We start from the raw sequence: 17,025 nt of genomic DNA, 5'->3' as shown, positions 1-17,025 counted from the left end.
TTATGTACGCATGTGCGGGCAAAACACCTAGTTCAACTTTGTTTATATTCAAAAAATCCGCGCTTTCGAAACACAGGTTAAAATATAATAAGTGTTAATTTAAAAATCCAATTTTCCTAAATTGATTATTATTATAGAAAAGATTTTGGTCTAAAATCTACATCTCATAAATAAAACATTTAAACAAAAGAACATAATTTAATATATTGAGTACTGGTATGAATCTTTACTTTTAATATTAATTTAAAATTTATATCTAATTTAATAATTTCACATTTGTATAAAAATAGATATTAAAATTTTTAGGTATATATATATGACCATCACCTAGTTCAAATTATTACATAAAGAAATTTCATTACTTTACAATATTGAACATATAAGGAAATTTGCCTGTTAATTTGAGACATTCTCTATTTCACTGTCATTATCTACTGATTGAGATTTATCAAGATCTGAGAGATTAATCATCATTCCGTTATTTAGAACTTTTGTCATATGCTATGTTTGTAAAATGGGTCAATTTTATTTACTAGATCTTCTTTTTTGTAAATAAAAGTTAATAATTTCTGATTGTTTCTCAGAAAACATATAACTAATATGTGTTTGCCCAAAAATATAACTGATATGTTTAATTAGGCTTTTCTTAAACAAACTCTAAACTTGTATATTGAGATGAATTATCCTGATAGCTTGGTTAATAAACGAGTTTGACTCATAGCCTAGACTTGCTAACTGCTACCACGCTGGTTTTAACTCACACATGCCTGTCCAATAGAGTCGTCACATGTTTAGATAAATCATAAGTTTTCGTATTCCGGGTCGAGTTTCATTTATGAGCAAAATAATAATCGTTGACAAAAAATAATAATAATCAAAATACGTGGTTCAGAATTATAAAATGAATTGACAAGTGGTTGTATGAAGATCAAACGCGTGTCATAGTTCAGAATACGTGGTTCAGAATTATATTTATTGATCAGAGTTGTCTCAACATTGTCTGAAGTCTTAAAACTCCCAACAATACCATTTCATCTATTAACTTCACTATAAGATCATTATAGTGATACATTCGTTTATGTGATCAGAGTTGTATCAACATCGCCCTGTTGTTTACAGGATAATAGCGAGAACGTCTTCAAACTGGCTTGTTGTGAAAATTCACAATAAATCGTTATCTGACTTATTATAACTTTAATCAACTAGTTTAATGGCAACTTGTGACATCTTTAATTGTTTCCAACCATATATCTGACTTCTAAGCATTCATGTTAATTAATCTATACACACATACAGGTTTAGGTTCTAACCATTACTTTTTAAATACGGCATCATTTCTTTATCACTAACCAAGCAGATATCTAACCATTACTTTTTAAATACGGCATCATTTCTTTATCACTAACCAAGCAGATACCCCAGAAACCAGGGTATAAGGAAATATTCTAACCAAACCCTTTGACTATTATTAGTAAAGAATCATACTCAGGTACACAGGAAACCATTTACAAATCTAGAGTTTTCTCTCGGAATTGGATGCTTCGATAGTTCGATGGGCATTTGATGACTTGTTTGTTGGGGGTTGCATGACCACGATTGACTACAAGAAATGTAAACTCTGACGTGGAGACAACTGATTGGCCATACTGATTCCCACATTATGTTGATCCAACTTACAACAAGATTACCAAGGATGGCCCATCCACTTCTCTGAAGATGAATACAAGATGGATAGAAACTCCCCACTTGAATAATATTCATCGCATTTTGGCCTAATCGATGTTATGCGTATTAGCAACTCATAAAAGCTTGTTTATTGGATTTATTTGCTTCTTTTGTTGTTTCTAATACTGTTATTAATTGATCTAAATATATATCGTACACTAAGTATAGTTATGATCTAATCAAAGCCTTGTCCAATGAAATTGAGTGATTTTAATTGTATGTCCTACACAATCATCTCTGATTTGTTATCACAAAACGCCCCCAATCTACCTCCGGGTTGTCGGTGCTCAAATAGCAAATTGGGAATAAGATGCTATTTCTATATTTATGCATCGAATTTATGAAACCATAGAGACATAATCTTTCTATAAGAATGATCCATAGCATATTTTTTTGCGAACAAGTATGTACAATTATTTATTTGCTTAGTATGAAAATTTAGATTAGGTAGTTACTTCTTGTTTTTTTTTGTTTGCAATTAGCGACATTTACTCTTCTGAGACAAATATGTTACAAATCGCACAATCTTTTTTTTTTAGTGTAATTGCACAATCTTTTTCCATTACTTTTGTGGCATACATTAATTTTAAAGATCTCCAAGCAAATATGGACTCGTAAATAAACGCAGAATCGTATGCAATCGAGAAATCATATCCATGTTGGAAACTTATACACGAATATATTTTTGATCAAAAAAAAATACACGAATATATATATATATATATATTAACCAATATAAAAACTTCAATGCTTCAGTTATGGTTGTAACATTAACTCACGAGTTAGAAATTTTGGCCACAAAGTCTCAAATTGTGGTTTAGAGAGTGTCTCACGTGAACTATCTTCGTGGCTCCGAGAGAACATCACTAACCATTTTCTTCTTCTTCTGGGTTTTCTTCCTCTAACGTGCGTTTATCAACCTTTTTGGTCGTTTATTATTAATCATTTATTAACCTTTTTCTTCAGTTTCCCGTTGTTTTCACATGTCACTTCCTCGAAAAATGACCTTTGCCACATCCTCGGTCCTCCATAGTTACTAGTCCATGTATTTTGCAGTCGTAATAAGTGACTGTAGGGACAATTTAAAATAAAAAAGTGTTTCAGAAAAAAGGGACAATTTAAAATATATCCATCATCTTAAACTTTAGATAACAAAATGTAGCTCCTTTTCACAAATATCAAAATTTAGTTTTGTAAACAAAAACACCCGAAATCTTAAACAAATAGGCCTTTTATGTGTTTGCAGCAACATTAACAAAATAGTCTGTATTTTCAAAATCAGTGAATTGATCCAACACTAATTAAGCCATATATATATATCTTGCATTATATGAGTTAAATTATTAATTTGAAGTTTAGTATAATCATAAAATCTAAACTTCAATGTTTAAACTAAATCTTAAATCCAAAATCTTCTAATTCCTAATTTAATAAAACAACAGTCCATTCTTTAGCTTTTCTAATTGTCCCTAGAACACTAAAGAAAGATAACTAAAACTATATGTGATACCTATATAATTTGGCATACAACTACAACATGAATAAAAACATATATTGGTAGATATGCATCATATCCAAAAATTAAAATCTGGCCCAGTTTTGTAAAACGTGAATAATGATCGAAATTATCAATACGACAAATTGTCGTGCTAGGAAAATAAATATACTGTTTACAATACGACAAATAAATAATCGTGAAAGATATTTATTTTTTATTCTCAGTTTCGCATTATTTGCATTTGAAAAAAAAAACGGGTTTATCTTGCAATTTTGCATTATTTGTTTCTTACTTTTGCAGACAGCTGTATCTACATCTATATATATATATGTGGAGCTTCTTCCTCTTAGAAACTCAAGTATCTTCTCCCAGATTTTACACAATTTAAGGGAATTAGAAGGTGATGGGTAACCACACAGACGCTAGAAACTTTGGCCACCGGGAAGTCACGGCGGCAGAGATGGAGTCCCTAGCCAGCTTCTGCGAAGCCGTCTTGCCTCCAGTGCCTCATCCTGAAGAACTTCTTGGCGAAGATGATCACCACCCGAACAAAGAGGCTCTCCGGTCATTTTACACAACTTGCGGGTCTCAGACTCCCGTCGCTCGCCAGGTACATGCACTTTCTCTTTTTATTGATCAAATTGTCAAAGTTCTAAATGCTCAAATTGTCAAACTTTTGGTTTTTAATACTAAAAACGTAGGCTAATTCAAACGCATTGTTAACATATAATGAGAATATATGTATATTTTAAATAATATTATTGCGTTATAAAAATATTTTCGATTTTTAGAAGATTTTCTTGCAAAGTTTTTAGACACAAACAGTAAACGAGAAAGATTCAGCTTCATTTTCGTTTGGTTACATTTAGAGAGAAGTCAAAGTATTTTGTGTAAAATTCAAAGGCTTTGGTTGTTGGATGCAGACCATTGACTTGATCATTAAACGAGGGACGATGGAAGCTTACCTTGCAACTAGACTAGTCTTGTTCCTGCTTGCTACTCGGCTTGGGACGTTACTCATTTGTGGAACGGAGTGTTTGGTCTCGAGCTGGCCTTTTGTCGAAAAATTCAGCGAGCTAACGTTGGAGAAGAGGGAAAGAGTTCTTCAGAAACAATTCAGAAACTGGTTCTTGACTCCTATTAGAGCTGCCTTCGTCTACATTAAAGTTGCCTTCCTCTTCTGTTTCTTCTCTCGGGTATGTCTCATATCCTCTGTTTTTTTCACTACATGATTTGTCCGAGTCACAAAGATTACTTGTATTTAAAAGCTAAAATATACTCCTATTAGAGCTGCCTTCGTCTACATTAAAGTTGATACTTGTGTTCGGAGCCGGTCTAAGGGATAGTGGAGACTGAAACATTCTGATGAAACATTAGCTTTGGCTTCTAAATTTTAAAAGCTAATAATATACACATGTATTATGATTCTAAATTCTAAAGTGAAAAAAAATTATTTAAATTTACCTTAAAATGGTTATGGTCCTTAAAATTCAGGACGGACCTGGTCACTTGTGTTCAATTTGGATTTAACCAATCTGAAGTCCCATCAAGATAAACAAGAAGTTCCAAAAGATCTGAAAACACTTTACCTAAACCTAACCAAACAGATATATATAGAGCTTATCTTTTACTTTTACACATTGTCTACTACACATAATCCAAAAAACCTAGAACTAATCCCCCACCAAACTGATTTATACAGATTATCTTCACTTTGGTTACTATACATAAAACAAAAGAACCTGAAAATCAGGAAATCTGTATTAAAAATCTTTATATTTCAATATGATTTTTACTGTATTGCTATAAAAGAGCTACCTATATAAAAATCTTCAAGATTTACTGAACTTGCCGTTGCTTTTGTGTAGGTTAGTTCAAATGGCGAGAACCCTGCATGGGAAGCCATAGGTTACCGCGTAAACCTCGATGAGAACAAACCTTCTGAAACTCGAAAAGAAAGACCTCTCGAGAAAGGGGTGGTGGAGACCATGAAAGAAACAGAACAAACTCTCCTCGAGTCACTTACTCAAAAGGGCCTAGAAGCAGACACAGACCACGATGCCATCAGGATCAAATGCGACGCTGTGGTGGTCGGATCCGGTTCAGGAGGAGGCGTAGCAGCTTCTGTGCTAGCAAAAGCCGGTCTGAAAGTGATTGTCATGGAGAAAGGAAGCTACTATACAGAGTCAGACTATCCTCCTTTTGAAGGTCATGGCATGGAGAAACTATATGAGAACGGAGGGATCCTCCCAAGCATCGATGGATGTCTCATGATCTTGGCTGGTGCAACTGTAGGAGGTGGATCTGCTGTGAACTGGTCTGCGTGTATCAAAACGCCCAAGTCAGTTCTTCAAGAATGGTCTGAAGATCACAAGATACCTCTCTTCGGCACCAAAGAATACGTTTCTGCTATGGACTTAGTATGGAAGAGGATGGGTGTCACGGAGACTTGTGAAAAGGAGGGTTTTCAGAACCAGGTTCTGAGGAAAGGCTGCGAGAATCTCGGTATCAATGTCCAAAACGTCGCACGTAACTCCTCGGAGAAGCATTACTGCGGGTCTTGCGGGTATGGATGCAGACAGGGAGAGAAGAAAGGAAGCGACAGGACGTGGCTTGTCGACGCTGTGAGTCACGGAGCTGTGGTTTTAACTGGATGTAAAGCGGAGAGGTTCATACTCGAAAAGAACGGTAATAAGAACCGAGGAGGCAAGAAGATGAAATGTTTGGGAGTGTTGTCTAAATCTTTAAACGGAAACATAGCCAAGAAGATCAAGATCGAAGCTAAAGTGACGGTTTCCGCGGCGGGTTCTCTTCTTACACCTCCGTTGATGATCTCTAGCGGGTTGAGAAACCGACATATCGGTAAGAACCTTCACTTACATCCTGTCCTAATGGCGTGGGGTTACTTCTCGGACAAGGAATCTTCTAGTTCCAACTTCAAGGGGAAGTCCTACGAAGGTGGGATCATAACATCAATGAGCAAAGTGTTATCAGAAGATTCAGAAGTTAGAGCCATCATAGAGACGCCAGCGCTAGGACCAGCCTCATTCTCGGTGCTATGTCCTTGGACCTCAGGGGTCGACATGAAGAAGAGAATGTCAAGATACTCAAGAACCGCGAATCTCATAACGATAGTTAGAGATCGCGGGTCAGGAGAGGTGAAAACCGAAGGCAGGATAAGCTACGTTGTGGATAAAACCGATAAAGAGAATCTCAGAGCAGGGCTTAGACAGTCGTTGAGGATACTCATTGCAGCTGGAGCAGAGGAAGTGGGTACTCACAGAAGCGACGGGCAGAAACTGGTATGCAAAGGGGTTGATGAGAAGTCTATAGAGGAGTTTTTGGACTCGGTGAGTGCAGAGGAAGGGCCAAAGGCGATGACCGAGAAATGGGGTGTGTATAGCTCAGCTCATCAGATGGGAAGCTGCAGAATAGGTGAAGATGAGAAAGAAGGTGCGTTAGATTTGAATGGAGAGAGTTGGGAAGCTGAGAGGTTGTTTGTGTGCGATGGAAGTGTGTTGCCCAGTGCTGTTGGTGTTAATCCTATGATTACTATTATGTCTACAGCTTATTGCATCTCTACAAGAATTGTAAAGTCCATGACCACCACAGGCTTATCTCATTGAAGGATGTGGTCTCAGTTTACTAGTATATCATACCTGCATAAAAATATTCATGTAAGTCTACTAATATTTTCTTATAGTGGTAAGTTAATATTATACACTTAACAGTGAAATTAATGTATAACCAACAATTATTGTTTAGTACTTGTGGTGAAAATTTGTTTTATTGGCCAAGGCTATAAGCTAAGGATTGAGTGAGTCTAATCTACTGATTTTTTAAAAGTGACATTAAAACATGAATTTCTCCTTTTTTTAGCAGTTTTTTGTTGTATTTTAGCAAATTTCCCAATAAACAATAGATTGGGTGATAAAGTGTTATGTAGTGAGTGACATTTTCTTTTTGGTTAGTGGTTAAACTTTCGCCTAAAGTAAGATTTAAAGTTGAGTTTCTTTAGCAAATAGAAGCATCATTCTTTATTTGAAAAGAAAAATTGAACTTAAAAACAGAAAATTGATATATGAAGTGGGAAGTTAAATTATCTTTGTTCATTTTACACTTGGAAAGTTCTACCAACAATCAAGAATCCATTAGTCCCCAGTTCTTTAAGGATAAAATGGTTACGCATTTCGGGAGTTTTCCCCCCAAAAGTTTTCTCCAATATGGTTACATTCAATGCAAAAGCCGAAATGCTTTCCTGTATATCCTGGAACCATGGTTCATGACTAGACCCTCCAATGTAATAATCTTTGTTTAATCGTCTGAGTCCATGTCACGGAACGGCAACGGTACGGCCTTCACTGCCCTAAAGTGGCCTACATTGTTCAAATGCTCATTCTCCACTCTGTAAGGTAAACACATTTCATTGTTAATAACATTTAAAATCAAGTTTAACAGACAAATGTTCAAAACCTAGGTGAAGTTTTTACCTGTAAAAGTTCCAATGGCCTCGGCGAATGACTTCGAGGGATGCCAATAAGAAATCTAACAAATGAGACTGGACATGATTGACCCTGAATCTTACTATTGTTTCGATCCAAGCAACTCGCAATACCAAATTCACCGCCTGAACAAAATAACAAAAATAAACATCGCTTATCACCATTTAGTACAACATCTTAACTTGTGAAAGACGTTTAAATATTAGTATGTAATTTGACTTACAATGGAGAAATAGTAGAAGTTCTTGTTCTTGAGAACAAGATCGTCCCTTAGCCATGGATTTTTGGATTTAGGGTTTAAAAGACCCCAATCCTTGACAAAGTCCCAGTATAACTGGTAAAGCGTGGCCACCACTGAGCTCACAAGCACGGCGGTTAACCACAAGTTGGTGCTTTCTCTTGCATAGGTTATGCGGACTCCGGCTGCAACCATTGCTGAAACGTATTTCCCCATGTTGACTAAGTGGTCAGTGTTTGATTCGTCCCACCATCTCCTTATGCACTGTAAGTTATATGTCAATACTGTGAAATGAAAAGTTTGGAAGGGATTTGATTTAAAAGAACGAAAAAACCTAAATGAGCTTACTTGCATGGCACGCCAGAAGTAAGGTGAGAAAGAGATTAAATAAGCAAGTTCTCTGTAGATTCTTCCGTTTTTGCAGGTATTGTATTCGTGTGTTCGAAAGCTTTGAGCCATGAAGTAACACGCAGTTGACTCTAAATGTCTCAGCAAAGGAATCTGAATTGAACATAAATAAGTCAGAACACGATTAGTGGGTTAATTATCAACTAATTTCTGTTTAATCACCACTAATTGAAGTTGAATCAGTTGATTACCTGGCTAGTAAGTTGATCAGCCATGAAAAAGTCAACCATCAAAACCTGTTTTGTACAAAAACCCATTTTTAAAAATCAAGTTCCTGTGGTGGAAGTAACCAAGACATCTCCAGTTATATATACCTTGTAGAAAGGTGAGCAAACGATGTTCCGTAATATTCGAATGAAGCAGAATCTTGTTGGCCGATAAAATGCGTCGAAGGGGCATATCAACACACAAATGAATATCTGTCATACACCCAAAAAATTAGCGATTGGGGTTGAAACATGTTTATATGATAATTAAGTAACTAATTGATTTTACCAGGAGGAGGACGCCAGGAATTGTATCGACTTGGTTGGCCGAGAAACCGGCGGCACGGAGGATGAGATGGATGACCATAGCACCCACGACTGCGGTCATAAACGTTGTTCCCATGAGAAACGCATCTCGGTAACGCAACGCTGTGGTTGGTGAGAACTCGAATATAAACGTGTAGTTTATCCTCGTGCTCTTCCACATAAACAGATTGCATCCGTACATGAACATGTGCAGACTCAGCAACGCAAAAACACTGCGTTACAAAAAATAAATAAATCAAATTATCAAAATAGTAACACAATTTTCTAATTATTGAGTTATTTAGTAGATAAATCATGTGTTCTTTAATTAACCATATAAAAGTATAAGTAAAATACCTGAAAACAGGATAAACAGTCTCCATATATGAAACTTGAGCACCAGACGTGAATATTCCAGAAAGATGGGCTAGTATTATGTAAATACTAAACAATGAGACAAAGCAACCTGTGAATAATCCTGCAACAAAGAACACAGTTTCATTTTGTTAACACAATTCACGGTGGAATGTTTTTTTGGGTTTATTCATGTTGGAACATCCCTTATATATAACATAAATAATAAAAGGGGTAAAAACAAAGAGAAAATTCAGAATAGTACCAACAAAGAAAGTGACCATGTGAGAATCTTTCTGCTGGTGGGGTCTCAAGAATTTCATGGCCTTTTTCCTGTCACTGTTTGCGAAGTGCTTTGTGAATATGGACTCCACTTCGTCCATGAGTCTTACCACCTTATGTTTATTTTAATCAAAACCACCAATTATGTTTAGTATTTTTATAAAGTGGTTTACTATGACATTAAAATATGTATAGTCCTTTTATTTCACTCATATACAATACCTTATCAGAGCTGGTAAATTGCGATCTCTTTACGACTTTAAGATAACTTGATGATGCTTGCTGACCAGAAACCTGTTGGTCCATAAACTAATGTTCATTATTAAGCACTAAATCCTCCTTTTATTCAAATAATTTTAGTTGATCATCGTAACTAGTCAACTAACGAGTAAAGCTAGTATATAAATATATGCTTTTACCTTGTCGAATTTCTTCAATATTTTTGTAAAAGCTATCATATTCAGTGAACTGCGAAAATATAATATATCAAAGCAAGAATTAGAAATCTCATGATCACGACATAAAATACACTAAAATGGTAAGATATTGAATTGGTAATGAATATACCTGTAAGTCTTCAACAAGCCAAGACCTCTGTAGAGCTCAACAAAGGCTTTACGTATCATCTTCTCTGCGCATTGAATCTTCTTCCGGGTGATGAAATCCCCTCCGCCGCTTCTCGGGTTGTTAACAAGCTCCTCCCAGAGAACCGATGTGGCCGTTGCGATGGATCTTGCACCGCCACCGTCAGCTCCGGCCACGGCGTCTGGAATGTCGACACGGAGAGACATTTTGGGTTTGCCTCCTTTTGTTTTGGTCCTCGTTGCAGAGTTTATGAAATTCACACCGTTCCTCTCCAATGCCTCTATGATTTCGTCAGTTCTTGATGTTTCACTTTGTGTCTCACTTAATTCTCCTGGAGACCCTAAAAAGAAAACACGTAAAAAATAAAGCATTTACATGTTTTGTTACCTAACAACAAAAGACACAAGCTCTAATTAAAGAGAAGAATAGTTTTTATTTGTCAATCTTTTCACGTAGAGATCATCTTTTGTCGGTCCAGTCTTATTTTCTTCCAACCAATTTTTCTGTTTACGTATAGAGTCGATTTGTGTTCTCATGTTCTTGTCGGCCATTGAATATGCGTCGACATAAAAGCTTAAAACTAGTATTAAAAATCTTTCATTATTTTTGCCTCTTCGAGTTTTGCAATTATAAGTTATAACAAACGTTGTCATTTCAATAGCCAATATTTATATCCTGTGTGAAAAATCATACGAAAATATATATTTTGGTTTAGGACATTAAATAAACCTGGTTTTCTTTTTACTAGCCGCACTACGTAAATCGGCCTTTAGGACATGCACTTTTGTGGTTTCTAATGGGTACAGCATAACTCAGATAATATAAATGGCAGCCTTTAAGAGTCTATGTCAACATGAGTAATTAACTAAATACCCTCAATCTGACCTAACTTGTGTTAAAAACCTTAAAAAAAGACTGACCTGCAGAGAAATCAGAGTTTCGCGCAGAAGAATTGAAGGAGCGATGTGAATTTGAACCAGAAAGGTTTCTCTTCTTCCGATCACTTAGGATCTGTTTGAGTTCTGCAAGAATGTCTAACTGTTTCTTGAGATTCTCTCCTCTTCCTACAAATTCTGTCTCTTTGGACTTGTGAAACTGATTCACTTTGTTTAGCTCTTCATCCAATCTTGCGAAGAAGACTTTAACCTGAAGTATAACAAAAAGCAGTCAGACACTTAAATCAAATAATTAATTATATTTTAATCGTAATAAAAGCTAAAAAGTAGTTTTAATTTGACTATCTTCATTAGGATGCAGAAAGTGGCTGTTAATTATTAGACTAGCAGTAGCAATAAAGCACACTATTTATGCGATATATAGGCCATTTATGTATTGATGATGCTTTTCCAAAGTAGTACAGTATGAAATAAGAATCCTTAATACTTGCTCTTTTGTCAAAAAAAAAAGAATCCTTAATATTAATACGAACAACTATATATATGTATTATTTTTTTTTGCAAACATAAATATAGTAATTACTACCTCGTCTTCTTCGGAAAACAACTGAACAAGCTCAGTTTGGTAAATTTCCTCGACATCATCCCCATTTTCTGAGCTTTTTCTTCTCCTCACCTGTTAATCCGCGAAAACAACATAATAATATTAAGTTTCATGTAGTTTTTTTTTTTGCAGCAAAAAGCTATTCTATTACTCAAACTTGAAATGGTCTGGGTAGCCAAACCAGAATAGAACGACCTATAAAACATAAAGGTCGATGTAAAGAACGTGCATTCCTATCTAACCAATCTGTCATTTTGCGTCTTTGGGAAGTAGTTTAACCCAACAAACCATGTAAATATCATATTTTTTTTGACTTTTTTCTTATACGTGTCATTGCATTGAATTGAATGTTTTATGAGGGTGGTGACTTGTGAGTTTGTTATGTCTTTATATATTTTTTCGTCACGATGGTTTCGTGAGATATCACAATCTTCACAACCGTTTTTCGCTTCCTTGTTTCGCGAGACTATGAAGAAAAACCCATCTTGTTTTAGAATTAGCGGTCACAAGTTCTAAGATGTAGAGTAACAAAGTCTAATAAGCAATTATTTTCCGCAAAAATATATGCATCGAAAATTTAATAGTTAATTTATAGCCCGTTTTTCTAAGTTTAGGAAACAAGTGAAACGATATATGGTCTCAGTCATGAGTTTAATGATAGTTTTCCTAATAAGACAAACAAATATATGTAAATTTTACGTATAAGGTACACACACAAAACTTTAGAAAGATTTCCCGATTTGCGCTACACGACTTAACATATTGATTTTTTACTCAACCATATCAAATATGTACTATTTACATATCTTACTCAAGAACTTTAAAAAATGTCGAAAGCAATTCTTAAAAAATAAGAAGTGAAAATCAGATTTTTTTTTTTTTAATGCGCAGTCTGTAGACAAAGCAGACTCAACCGGTAATTCTGACGCGTAAACAAAGACGAGAAAAGAATAGGAATGGAAAATACAAAGACGTATGCACACACAAACTCCATACAATCATAAGACAAAAAACAATGACGCTTAAATAATATAAATCAATACGTTTACGTTCTCTCAAAAATCGTATTCCAGATTTGCTAAGCTAAAGATATGAGTAAAGTAAACACAACTAATCTACAGTATTACCTATTCCCACACATCCAAGACATACCGTTTCAATAAGTATAATAATCTTCTCAGCAATGAGCATTTATACATGATTCCGATTACTTATTTTTGGTTAATAGTATAATTAATCATTCCCACAGACAGGAGGATCAAGCATGTTTTCCTCAAGAGAATTAAAGTAGAGCATTGATTAAAGATAATTAATTACCTCAAGAATCTCTGGTGTTTCTGAGGAGGAAAACAGTTTATCCGAGAAGGTCCTTGCCAAGTTGCGAACCGGCTGGAACAGAGATAGACCACAATAAGGATGATGAGCAATGGGGTAAAGAGAAGCCGGTTTTGGTTTACGAGAGATTTTGATTTTCTTGATTTGTTTTTTTAGTAGACAATAATTAACAAAGGCCTCTTTCCACTCCGGTATGAGTTGAGCCTCTAACTCCTTGGAGAACTTCACCATCCTCTTTGCATATAATGACTTCCCTTTGATTAAAGATATGTTAATCTTGTGATTCGGAAGAAATCAAAACGTGAAGGAGAAAGAAAGAAAGAGAGAGAGAGAGAGAGTGGTTTAATGTGTAAGAGAGGCATTAAGAGGGAAAGATGATTGTTTGTATATATAGAGGGAAAGAGAGATATAGACGTGTAGAGAAGATGAATTGAGTTTCTCTTTTTGGTTTTCGCACTAATTTACCTAATGGAGATGTATCTTTTTCACACACATGGTTTGCAGCTACGAGCCGATTTAACTTTTTATGCGATTTGTTAAAGAGATTAAAATAATGTAAAGGGGAAAAATGGAAATGTATATATATTTTTTTAATTAAATTGCTTGGCCCTTATTGCGAGCTTAATTACACTCACTTGTATATATAGATTTGAATATAACGCACTCAATAGTATTAAGGAATTATAAAGATGTGAGTAGTGCAGCTCGTCACTAATCATACACACAAATACACACTTCTATTGCATTCGAACATGATCATACTTTAATTTATCTTGCACACATTTTTCTCGAAAATAATATTTAAATACATTAGACCATCATTAACCTCGGTCTATTAACTAGGGTTTTTAGCTTCGGCTAAGAGACGGTTCTTAGCTTTTCTTAGATTTTAACTAAAAAAAGTTAAGAATCGTCTTTTAAATAAGAGATACAAGAGCCGTCTTTTGACCAAAAAATGTAAAAAAAATAAAAAAATGTCAAATCATGAATTAAAAACCCCGGTTAAAAGATCACGATTAATGATGTCCTTAGACATATGAATCTCTCCATCTATAATATGATCCATGATGTAATATTACGTGTAACAAGTAGCTTTTTATATGAATCGTAACACATTAACCTAGGGGCTGTGTTCCAATAGTGTTGTTTTGTTAATCGAGTACCAAACGATTAGCACTACAAACCTTACATAACAATTATAAATGTTTCAAGATTAGTTTATAGTTTTGACTGAACAAAATTTCATTTCTATTCAAATATATAAATATTCCAATGTCACTGAAGCTGCATTTAGGTAATCTATGTTATTATATTCACATGTATAAACACTTTTTGTTCCTGTAAAATTACACCATTCATAAGGGATTAATTTTCCTTTCCATTCTTCTTCATTCTTTTTTTAGAGAATAATAAAATAAAATTATTTCTAACTATATATTTAGGAAAAAACAATCATTTCCACTCATTTTTATTATTTTATTCTTCTTCATTCCTTTCATATTTGTTCTTAGGGTTTCTAAAATGGTCACTAGTCAGAGCCTAAAAAGTTCCATGTGTTTACATTTTGTGAAATTTATAAAATACAAAAGTTATGGATTTCTTTTGTTGGTAATAATATTGAAGTTAACTTAGGATCCAAGTTACACTAATCCTAATCGAGATGTGTTTAGGACAATAGGTTTTACTAATGTGTTTAGAAAATTAAATCTCTATATAAAAAGATACTGAGTTGTGGCATGAACTTCTGAATTTTAGAGATTGATTGTCAAACGTTTCAAAGCAATAGTAGAGAAGGAGACGAATGCAACAATAAAAAACGTTTAGAAAAAATAGAGGGTAAAAGTTTACAAGCATTGAATTCAGTAGTTTTTGCGAGTTATATGGAATCCTACTTAGCTGCTCCATACATGCCTCAACAAAGCAGAGCGGTGGAGAAGCGAAATAGAACGTTGTTAGAGATGACAAGAAGTATTCTCAAACACATGGAGGTACCAAACTATCTTTGGGGATAAGCCATACGTCACTCAACATATTTGATAAAAAGAGTTGCAACAAAAACATTGGCGTCACAAACTTCGTATGAAGCATACAAAGGAAGAAAACCAAGCATAAAACACTTACGAGTGTTTGGATATCGGATACACCAAGACTGAGGCAAGACACGTAAAGAAGCTTGACGGCAGAACCCAAATTCTTGTGCATCTAGGAATTGAACCCGACTCGAAGACATATAGGATGTTTGATCCTGTGAGTAGAAAAATCATAGTTAGCAGAGATGTCATTTTCGAAGAAGATAGAAGATGGAAGTGGAGAAACCTTCTTGATCACGAAACCATGGAGAAACTAAGGTCATCTCCAACAAGACACCAAAACACCAAATTTGGTGCGGTTTCATCTCCAACAAGACACCAAATTTGACACCATCCAACCAAATTTGGTGTAATTTGGTGTAATGTAAATAGTGTTACACCAAATTTAGTGTAACACTATTCATCACACCAAATCTTTAAAATGTATATTTTATTATGTTTCATTTAATAATATAGTTCAATTATTATTCAATTTGTAATTTAAACATTAATATATTGTATTATTTTTATTTTAAATTTATTTTTACATAATTAAAATACTAAATTTTTATTTTTTGTTCTTATTTTCAAAATAAATCACTAAATGACTAATTGACTATTATCATTCATCATCATTTACAAGTAAGAAAAAATAAATAATAATATAAATGTGATAAAATAATTATTTATCAATTAAAAATAATATACAATAAAAAAATTGAAAACATCAAATAATATATAATATTACTATTGGTGTAAAATTTAGTGTCATTGTTGGAGATGACAAAAAATTATAACACCAAAACACCAAATTTGGTGTAATTTTAACACCAAATTTGGTGTGATTGTTGTAGATACTCTAAGGCAGTTAAAAGTCACTTTCAGTGTCTATGGGAATCAAGGCATAAAAGATAATATCAAAGAACCAGAGGCAGATAATACCAACGATAATGAAGAAGGAGAGGATAACAAATTCGATAATTCTCCAACAAACATCGAAGAAGAAACAGAGCAAGTACAAGTAAGAAGATCAACAAGACTAAGTAAAAAACCATGATATCTAGATTATTACATACATCTTTCTGCCAAAGAAGGAGAATGTCTATTACTATTGTTGAATGAGGAACCATGGAAGAGAAGGTATAGCGAGATGCATGTGCTAGTGAGATAAAATCAATCGTTAAAAGCAACACATGGAGCCTGGTCGAGTTACCAAAAGGAGCAAAGACGATTGGTCTGAAGTGGATATTAAATATCAAACGCAATTCTGATGGGAGCATAAACAAACATAAGTCGAGATTAGTGGCTAAAGGCTACATTCAACGACATGGCATAGATTCTGAAAAAGGTTTTGCTCCCGTTGCGCGTATGGAAAATGTACGATTTATCATTGCTCTAGCATCATCAAACAGAAAGAAAAAATTCACCACTTAGACGTCAAGACCGCTTTTCTTCATGAAGACTTGAAGGAAGAAGTTTACGTAAGCCAACCAGAAGGGTTCAAGATTAAAGGAAGTGAGGATAAGGTATACAAACTTCAAAAATCTTTGTATAGTTTAAAACAGGCACCAAGAGCATGGAATGGGAAGCTTAACTGTGTTCTCCGATAACTAAAGTTTGAAAAATGCTCCAAGGAACCTTCCTTATACCGAAAGTACGAGATCAAACTCTTTTGGTGGCAGTATATGTTGATGATTTACTTGTTACCCGCTCGGATCTAGACGTCATACGTGAGTTCAAGCAAGAAATGAATGCAAATTTTGACATGACCTCGGCCTACTAACTTATTATCTAGGTATTGAAGTGTTTCAACACAAAGAAAGGATAACATTGAAGCAAGAAATATATGCTAGAAAGATATTGAGTAAAACCGGCATGGATGAGTGTAATGCAGTGCACGTTCCAATGGGATTTGGGTTGAAACTAATCAAAAGCCAGTAAGAACAGAGCATAAACGAGAAGGAGTATCGAAAGAACATCGGGTGCTTGCGCTATTTTATACACACAAGGCCAGACA

At 34.6% G+C, this 17,025-nt stretch overlaps 2 protein-coding genes across 3 annotated transcripts; one reads left to right on the top strand and one right to left on the bottom strand.

Annotated features, from left to right (window-relative positions):
- The first annotated feature begins 3,560 nt into the window (after window positions 1–3,560).
- On the top strand, window positions 3,561–7,020 carry LOC106357885 (long-chain-alcohol oxidase FAO3). The gene is made up of 3 exons (XM_013797599.3): window positions 3,561–3,833; window positions 4,147–4,419; window positions 5,092–7,020. Exons 1-3 carry the CDS (start codon window positions 3,627–3,629, stop codon window positions 6,847–6,849), a joined length of 2,238 nt encoding a protein of 745 aa, XP_013653053.2. The 5' UTR covers window positions 3,561–3,626; the 3' UTR covers window positions 6,850–7,020.
- A 257-nt stretch (window positions 7,021–7,277) lies between these two features.
- Window positions 7,278–13,306, bottom strand: LOC125576445 (phosphate transporter PHO1-like). 2 transcript variants are annotated; one of them, XM_048736570.1, is made up of 15 exons: window positions 12,922–13,306; window positions 11,587–11,676; window positions 11,025–11,250; window positions 10,087–10,435; window positions 9,939–9,987; window positions 9,742–9,813; window positions 9,503–9,632; window positions 9,241–9,361; window positions 8,867–9,116; window positions 8,686–8,790; window positions 8,563–8,607; window positions 8,312–8,464; window positions 7,949–8,227; window positions 7,714–7,850; window positions 7,278–7,628 (listed from the first exon to the last, which is right to left on the bottom strand). In XM_048736570.1, exons 1-15 carry the CDS (start codon window positions 13,168–13,170, stop codon window positions 7,538–7,540), a joined length of 2,346 nt encoding a protein of 781 aa, XP_048592527.1. In that variant the 5' UTR covers window positions 13,171–13,306; the 3' UTR covers window positions 7,278–7,537. The 2 variants fall into 2 exon arrangements, with proteins under 2 accessions (XP_048592527.1, XP_048592526.1); XM_048736569.1 differs by having other exon boundaries at window positions 10,087–10,444; window positions 12,922–13,305.
- Window positions 13,307–17,025: the final 3,719 nt, after the last annotated feature.

This window comes from Brassica napus, chromosome A7 (assembly GCF_020379485.1).
Source record: "Brassica napus cultivar Da-Ae chromosome A7, Da-Ae, whole genome shotgun sequence".
Lineage (NCBI taxonomy): Eukaryota > Viridiplantae > Streptophyta > Magnoliopsida > Brassicales > Brassicaceae > Brassica > Brassica napus.
The sequence above is the reverse complement of the archived record's forward strand: the minus strand, read 5'-3'. Positions and strand labels throughout refer to the sequence as shown.